The sequence below is a fragment of the Octopus sinensis genome, linkage group LG16, assembly GCF_006345805.1.
Source record: "Octopus sinensis linkage group LG16, ASM634580v1, whole genome shotgun sequence".
NCBI classification, from domain to species: Eukaryota; Metazoa; Mollusca; class Cephalopoda; order Octopoda; family Octopodidae; genus Octopus; species Octopus sinensis.
The window spans coordinates 13,465,866-13,475,570 of record NC_043012.1 but is presented as its reverse complement, the minus strand read 5'-3'; the positions used below and the strand labels follow the sequence as shown (position 1 = coordinate 13,475,570).

The 9,705-nt window shown below is 33.9% G+C and overlaps 1 protein-coding gene across 1 annotated transcript; it reads left to right on the top strand.

The window, feature by feature from the left end:
* The first annotated feature begins 4,277 nt into the window (after positions 1-4,277).
* Positions 4,278-6,215, top strand: LOC118766504 (acetylcholine receptor subunit alpha-like 2). The gene has a single exon (XM_036509890.1). It carries the CDS (start codon positions 4,593-4,595, stop codon positions 5,715-5,717), a length of 1,125 nt encoding a protein of 374 aa, XP_036365783.1. The 5' UTR covers positions 4,278-4,592; the 3' UTR covers positions 5,718-6,215.
* The last annotated feature ends 3,490 nt before the right edge of the window (positions 6,216-9,705 follow it).

Below are 9,705 nucleotides of genomic sequence, written 5' to 3'. Positions count from 1 at the left end.
ATCCACCACATTATGAGAGAAACATAAACGCGCATACACAGTTACAAAAGCATATTGCAGTAATGTCTCCACACATATATATCTACATACTAGATTATAACACATTTGTTTCACAATATACCGGCAAGTAACGCAAAGAAGCATAAAATCCCGCACAAGAGTGAATGCCCGAATACTTACGCACCTATAAGTACGAATTTCATAGCCATACATACACTTGCTTCATAATACACTTACTGATAATGAAAGAAACATATGCACAAATAATAATTGCACAGAAATTCATGCACACAACCGCACACAATATGTCGCACACATAATATACCCACACGCCATCTGCAGTCTATAAACTCATAAACTCACAAATTCAGATATAATATTCCGTTCCCTGGCTTTTCAACGATCTTAATGTTGAGTTTGGTCTACTTTAGAGCTTTCCTAAATCTACGGGGTAGTTCTCCATGGGCTGCGGCCACTACAAACACCACTCCTTGATATTTGTCGGTTTTGTAGCACGTTTTCACCCCGTTTGCTTTGTCACAATCCCTTAGTATTCTATTCCAGTCTTTACCATCATATCTAGGGCAGGTGCCACTTGTTTCATTACATATAATGTTATCCAGTCGTTATTTAGTAGTCGCATATATAATACTACATATTCTAAGTATGCTCAAATATAATACTGAATAGACTACGCTTTATTTATAATATTAAATATAGTACGTAAGCCATAAAACCATTAAAAACTATTACCATAAAATGCCTAATATATTTCCTGTTGTATTTTTGAAATATTTAAACCTGATGATATCAATTCTGTCAATCATGCAAATTTGATTAAATCAAACATTTTACAAGTGTCGTGAATATGAATTTTGAAGTAAAGCGCAATATTGTACAATATCTGGTTAAGCTAATAAGTAATATAAATACATGTAAACATGGAGATTGGACGTGTTTCGTAAAGAAAATGCCTATGAAAAGCCACGGTTGAGAAGAGTAGGAGATTATATTTTTTAGAAGTAAATTAGAATTGCGCTAAAACTGATGTTGACACAAATCTCTATCAGAAAACGCAACTAGTGTAATAGGATACATACAGAAAAGTAAGACTCACATAGATATAACCGGCCACACATACACATAGCCTATATGGAATTATAGTTTTATAATTTGTTCACAAAATGCATGAATATAAAAACTCTGGTCGCTTAAGAGGCATCGTATACAATCAATATTTATTATTGATGCACATGTATGTAAACCGATGTATTCGTATTACGCAGTTTCTTTAAATAATGCTTTATATCGATTTACGTATTTCCCTGGAACTGAAATGTATATTAAAACAACCTCATACTAATACCTCTGAAATAACACAATATTGCACAATATTTGTATTACATAAAATCCAAACCAACCGAAGGAACTGAAAAGTTTGCAGATATCTTTATATTGGTCGCTCACATAGCATGTGGCCCCTTATTTTCACCGTATATTAGTTTACATCTGGAAACGAATAATATATATCTTCTTGTCACACTAATATTTTGCACTTTACAAATAATATTTCAATTATAGGAATGTTAACATGTATATGCACTCCGCCAATTCCAAGTTTGAATAAACTCTCGTTCTTCTTATTAAAAACAATTTGTTGTGCGTTATTTGTTTTTGTTTTTTTATAGTACTGTATTATTTACTGCCGAAATTGATAAAGATGTTATATTAACACAGGGCTAAAAGGTAGCGTAGGGTTTTTGCAATATATCTCAAATTGCATCTCTATTTAAGTGCGAATATATTCTTCTATCAGCAGGTAAGTCCTAGCTTTTTGCTCTTCACAGTTAGGAAGTTTATAATGAGAAAATAATTTTTCGGTGTCTTGTAGCATTAAGTTTAACTTGTCAGGAAATGTCTCTACTACCAAATTGATGGAAGAAATGAGCGAATGGAAATATATGAAAACGGTTAAACCTCATGAATTTAGATCTGATTGATAATTTATGAAGAAAAGGTTGTACGCAAAATAATTGTCCAGTAATTTGAAACTTTTCTCTTAGTCCTGTAAAGATAACAGAGATCAATATAAAATTTGTAAAAGAAAGAAAATAATTTCCAAGAATTTAAGAACAATTTCAGTAAAAGTCACTGTGCTGGTCTGGGGAAAATTTGGTATCTCTTAACAAGCAAGATAACTACTAAGGATGAGATTCAATAGTATTACAGTTCTTAAAGCGTATTTACATGAGCTAATCAAGTGATTATTTTACGGAGATCCGATAAATATAAATATACATGAGTTTGAATTTCATAAAGAATGAGCAAAACGTCCAATGGACGGTGCTGAGTTGTCAAACATTTAAACCAAATTTTCTCAAAACAACTTGTCCGACTCTCCGATAGATCTCCGCTTTGAGAAACACTGATTTACCCTAAATTTGAGACAGCAGCAAAATAAAAACTGGTTTGTTTTCTATTCCAAAGAAAAACGATTTTATTCATACGAATATGCAACTGCAGAGTTTAAAGTACCAGTAATGATAAGGCTGTTAACTGGGAGAACACAAACATGTTTTAAATAGTAAGTTTGGCAGGTAAGAAACGTGTCTTTAAGCAGTACAAAAACAACAAAAAATGGAAGGTGCAGTTATGTACAGGTTGACGAAAGAACAAAAGTGATGCATGCAAATGGGTTAGCTGGATGTAAATCTAGATGGAAAAGCATGATGAATTTATGAGAACGTACCTGGGACAATAACAAGTTTATCCGATAAAACATGTAGGAAACTACACGTGCATTTTTCTCGCGTACGCGTAGGATCGATCGCAACAGCTGATGTACTTGCGCGTACAAATGCACGTTCCCACGGCTTTATCGATCGTATTCTCACCTGGAAGCGATTTTGTAATTTTTGCAAGACATATACACGCCCTGATACCGTCGGTATCTACATATCAAATTTGAACGCAATCAGATCCAGGAAGCCCGAGATCATAGAAGACACATACACAGACAGACAGAACGGATTTTATATTTTTTTTTGTTTGTTTGTTTTTCCAGTTTCAGCTCTTGAGCTGTGGCCATGCTGGGGCACCGCCATTGTGGTGAATGAGTACAGCAGGGATCACCACCCCCTGCCGGAGCCTCGTAGAGCTTTTTTAGGTGTTTTCGCTCAATAAACACACACAACGCCCAGGAATATAATAGATATTTTTGCGTATTACAGAATTTTAAAAACAGTTTCTAGTAATGATGCATATTAAATTATTCTATAAACAATCATACATATAGACAGACAAATCAATCCAAGATGCACGATATATTGTAACAAATGTTTCCAAAAATATTTTTTTCTTGAAGCAAATTCAAATAATCACAAGACATTTGATATGTCATACTCCCTCCAGCCCCAATGGAATGCCATTAAGAGAAATTGAAAAACCTTTTTTATGTATAAAGTTTTAGACATTCAAAGAGCGAGAATGTGAAATATTTTAAATTAAAATAATCACAGTGATTATACGAGCACTAGATAAATTACAAAACAATGAAAAGAAGAATATGAAAATTGGCTGGAAAACCACTTTACGTGAAATCTAGAAAATGTTCTCTTGGGAAATGACCAAAATTCTGTTTATCTGTATCTATTAAATGAAATATAGTTAATACTGTTAAGTAAAACTAGAAAATGTATTTCATCCGACATGTTACGGTCTGTGTAATTGAAAAGAAGAACAATAACAACTACAAAGTTAAAAGTTAAATGAAGCAAATGTAATGGTATTGTTTTCAATTGCTATTATTCACAAGCTCTTAGATGTCGCTTTGCATATGGAGAAAATTGATCCATAAGTAATTGATTTCTGCAACAGTAACAACTTTTAATTTAATGGATAATGAACACAGTGTGTTTTTTATATATATTTAACTCTGTATATTCTGAATCTGTGAATGGGCTCCTTCGATTGTAGTCTCAAAGGAATTTGTTTAGAATATCACTTTCCATATCCAAATCGTTAATGAACAGACTATATTATGCATAGTTTCTTTCAGGCAAAGTCCCTGGCCAGAACTAATTGCTTACTAAATACTTGAGTGTTTAAAATCAAACGAATGAAAGAGACTTCAATACACACGGTACATTCTGGTAACATGAAGAGAGAGGGTGCAGTAAAAAGCTACAAAAATAACAGTAAAAGAAAAATCTATCGAGCGCTCGCGAGAGAGAGAGAGAAGGAGAGAGAGAGAGAGAGAGAGAGAGAGGAGAGAGAGAGAGAGAGAGAGGGAGAGAATGAGTGAATGATTCAAGGAAGTAGAGCTCGAAAGAGAGAAGTGAGATTAGTTAACTATATTTAATTGCAATTGAAACTAACCAGTTCATTTTTAACTTGGTTGCAGTTATAAGTTGATGATATTCAAAAATATTATTACTGATTCTTCAACGTAGAAAACTCATTACGTTTTAACAACGAAAGCCATTGTGTATCATAATTAATATTTCGATTTAATTTAGAAATCAGAACTTACTCTGAGCATTTTAAAATAAGGAATCAACTAAAGAGCAGCAATTTACCTCCAGTTAACAACAATGAAATTAATAACTTCGGTATTATTAGCGGTTACTGTTAACGCTGTTTCGGAGAAAAACATTTTACACTCAAACTTATTCGAAAATTACACGAAAACGCTTTTGCCTTTTCCTGATGATGAAGCTATAGTGAAAATAAATGTATCTCTTATTCTTTTGAAAATCATTGAATTAGATATCCACAAAGGTTTACTTGCAAGCAAAATTGTGCTTGGTTTATCATGGAGAGATAACAACTTGATGTGGAATGACAAACTGAATAATATAAGTTATATAAACGTAGACATAGAGGATATATGGTACCCGCACGCTTACATTTGTAACGATATGTCAGGTAATTTCGCTGTTCATAAAGGAGGAGCCACCATAGAATATGATGGAACCGTTACGTTTCATATGGACGGCATTTTCCAAACTTACTGCACAATTGATATGCATAAATATCCTTTCGATGAGCACGAATGTTATATAAAAACTTGTTTGCGCCATCAAAAGTATAAAGAACAAACTATGCAAAACTTTTCCTTTCACAATAGGCATGACTCGTCGTCAGATTCCTGGGATTTTAAGTTTGTTGTAGGAGACGTCATGGAAAATGGAATTGTATCGGCTAGGGTTATTATTTATGCAAATAGAAAATCGATGAGTGAAACATTCACCCATTTTATATTCCCAGCACTGCTGACAATATTGAACTTGGGTGTGTATGTATTGCCTGCTGAGACGGGAGAAAAGGTATCAGTTGCAATTACTATTTTCCTTGCCAATGTCGTTTATTTAACAGAATCGGCCAAGTCGTTGGGTTCTAAATCTCGTGGAGTCTCAAGATATTTGTTATATCTCCTAATTCTGACACTTATCAGCGGCTTTTCTACCTTTGTCTCCATAATTGTGTGTAAATTTTATGTCAACGAGACCGCTGTGCACGAGACCTCAATCCCAGAAAAAACAAGTGGATCGAAAAATAAAGTTGGAATTATGGATGAGTCTGTTCAAGACAATGTAATCATAGAAAATACAAGTCGATCGAAGAAGCGTTCATATACATATAGGAAGCTTGACTGGGTATCTTTTTTTGTAACTCTTATATTCTTGTTAAGCTACATAGTTTTCGCAGTTGTATAGACAGCTCAGAGTGGAGAACATGAAGGAAAGAGCAGTCGATTAGGAGAGATGAACAAACGTTAATCCCTACAATTCTCTCACCGTGTTTTGTGTACCCTATTAATCCTTTCTGTCGAAGAGCGTAGGCTCGAAACATACTATACTTTTCTATTCTTCCGGAGCGTTAAACTAATACATCGGATTTTGTTCCTTTAGCTGCCTGCGCCTTGTGTTTTCTGTAAATTTGAACTATATGCATATGTTCTGAACCACAAATACTTAAATTACAAAAGACGAACATCTGCTGGTAGACTGTGATTTAGCGAAGTGTGTATATCTTAAGAGTATGTGGTCGACAATGTTCATTATAATACCACTGCTTCTATTTCGTATTTCAATATAATTACATACATATTCTACTTGAAACAATTCTGTCTTTAGCAAATTTTAACCAAGCAACAGTCAAGATTAAGAAAGACCTAATCTGAACTAAAAGGATATTTGATCCGCATAATATTAGCCAAAGCATGTCTTCATTCACGGACAATTGAATCTATGTTCACGGGAGAGGATATCAACTCCATCATTGCAGAAACTATGGAACGTATAAAACAGGAAGATGAACTGTTCACTAGATTGTATTCTTAACATCTGCGCTGCATCAATGTATGTGTTTAACAACCTTTCTGTTTCTACCTATATATATATTCATACATTACATTCTTTAACACACTTCAGAACACGCACATACACGACGCATACATCTATATGAACACCAGCACAGCTATATACACAATATAACACGCCCATAGACTCCATACCCACTTCTCTATCTCTCTCTCTCTCTCTCTCTCTCTACACACACACACACACACACACACATATATATATAACGACATGGACCCTCACGGTGTACAATATCTTGCCCACACCCATACACACAGATGAATTATACGTACAGTAATATCTAGGCCTTGCAGTTTGCGCCCACAACATATCGATAAATGCCTTTATCAAAATCAACATTCCCAAGGCCAGCACACGCACTTTTAGACATGCGTTCAAAAAATGCATTCTATCCAGTGATATGCGTATATGAAGATCAACTTCTCGCAACGACACAATAACGGCCTCAAGGTAACAACGAAATACACATAAATACTTTTGCTGCAAATACATCAACTTATATCCTTCCCCCCTACTAGACCACTCCCCTATACAACATAAATACACCCCCACACTCCAATTTACCCTTCTACATAAAAAACAACATGTGTATATATATTTCCACACGCTTTCACACATACATACATACACATCGAAATATACATACCTTGTAGCACAGCACGCTATACACTGACATTCAAAGAACCATATGTGCATGCAAGCATACACCTGCCCCCAGTATTACAAACGGATCTCGCATCACTACATCCATGCATACATTTATAATTACTTGCCCACCATGACAAAAGGATATATATTATACCGGTAACCACACACGTAGCTAAACAGAAACGCTCACATGTACATAGTTCATAGCTATACACATTCCCTTAGTTCATGTATAGTTAGTTGATATATTAGATTCTAATACTGTTTATATATACATGCACAAGAAAAAACTCAAAATTTAATAGCGCGTGTCCTTACATGAGAGCGCACACAATATTTACACACAGTTTCAATATTTGTTAGCGTGTAAATACACACAATTATAGAAATCTTAATATTACACGAGCACACAACTATGTGTTCGCATATACGCATCTATCAATTATAAATTATTGTACTCTGTTTATTTTGAATGCATGAAAACTCATTCCTGTTTATTTTTTTCGTATACGGTCAATCGACCGCCAAAATTTTCATCATGAGAAGTCATAGACCAATGCAATTTTACGTCACTAGAAATTTTCTTCCCTATCTTTTATCTATAGTTTTCTTATTGTTTTTTTTCTTTTTTGGTATATCTTTAAATGCACTTTATTTTTAAATCACATTCTTTGTTGTTATTAACCTTAAATTTTGAACCTATATGTACACATACATGCACGTATGTATACATACATACGTATATACACACGGATACACGCACAGGCACACACACACAAACACACATTTATATATACATACTTATGTATATTTATATATATATATATATATATATATATATATGTATATATATACATATACGTACATATTACATATAAAACTTTTTTATAATTTTATTTATGCCTTTTAAATGAATAATGTATTCTTTTATTAACTATCAATTAATCTTATTTCTATTTATCTTTACTCAATCATCCATATTTACTTTGCTTATTGTCCTAGTTCTATTTATCTACTTTACTTTACCCCTAATCCTTTTATATTCAATCTGTAAAGCGTTCACCCGAGCATATTATGATACAAATCATAAACATACATGCACACACACACACACACACACACACACACACACACACACACATATATATATACACACACCACACACACACATACACACACACACACCACACACACACACACATATATATATATATATATATATATATATATATATATATATATACACTTATTTCTGGCTTTGCTTCAAAGGAAATACAGTAAGATCAGTTGTAATTTTATACAACTTCTTGCCCTCTCTGGTTCAAACTATTTTTTGTGTGTATATATATACACACACAGATACACAAACACACACATATATATATATGCAAGAAGAAAATGGAGGAAAGATAACAGGAAGAAAAGAAGAAGTTGGTTGTTTGCCCTAGTAAGCCATTAATTTAATTAATTAATAAAGAAAAGTAGTAATAGTACATTTAAAATAAAATATGAGAACAGTTTTTTTGTCTACATATAGGTCTCTTTGTCTTTTCCAAATATCGGTAAACCCGATTGACCCTGTACAAATCCGACGCTAGCTTCTTCATCTAAATAATCTCATTTAGCTGGGAGCCAATTAAAGTACTTACACGCAAACATTCACCTCCCAAGCCCCACTCATTTTACACACCCATAATCATATTATACCAATTATTTTAGAAGGTTTCCTCTATTACTACGAACTTCCTACATCTTTAAGTCCAAAAGACAACAATTCTTTACTCACCCCGGACTGAGAAATCTGGATAGAGTTACCTCCCTTTAACCATGTTACTCCCCTTCCTTTACACCGCCGGTAAAAGTTTAGCCAGAATAAAAACTGGGAAATATAAGCTTACTTAAACTTAGGACTACAGATCAAAATAACCTCCATCCTACAACCACTTCGCAGCAGAATTAACAACTCTGTCAATTCTGTTCTTAATGAAGAGTAATAATTTTATACTATATTAAAAGTATTGAGTAATGACAAATGCATCAGTTTAACGTACAATTCTATTTTTCCTTATAGCTTAAAAATAAACATTAATACACATGTATTATATATAGATGTGGAGGCACACGGCCCAGTGGTTAGAGCAGCGGACTCGCGGTCGAGGGAGAAGGTAATGGCGAAACTTCTGCTGACTCTTTCGCCACAACTTTCTCTCACTCTTTCCTCCTGCATCTTGCAGCTCACCTGCGATGGACAGGCGTCCCGTCCAGGTGGGGAACCTATACGCCAAGAAACCGGGAAACCGGCTCTTATGAGCTGGGCATGGCTCGAGAAGGAACAAACAAGAAAAAAATTATATATAGATATGGACGCACACACAGACATCGTTTCTTTTAACTCTAATCTAATTATATCCTCTTTCCATTAGATATATTATGCAATTTTAAAACCGCATTTCTTTAATGAAATTTATTTGCTGAAATATGGTTTTTGATGACTAGTACATTTTCCCCATTATATTAATGTTGTGCCTCACATAATGCTCAGTATCAATATTAAAGAAATTCAGAAATGTGTTATGAAGTTTCGTAAAATAAACAACGCTTCGTATTGATGTATAGAAAGCTTTGAAGATTCAATCAAGTATCCAAATCGTCATTACACCATCTTACTTGTAGC

Bases quoted from the DNA above. Each gene is read 5' to 3' on its own strand.
- LOC118766504 (XM_036509890.1), top strand. From the start codon at position 4,593: ATGAAATTAATAACTTCGGTATTATTAGCGGTTACTGTTAACGCTGTT.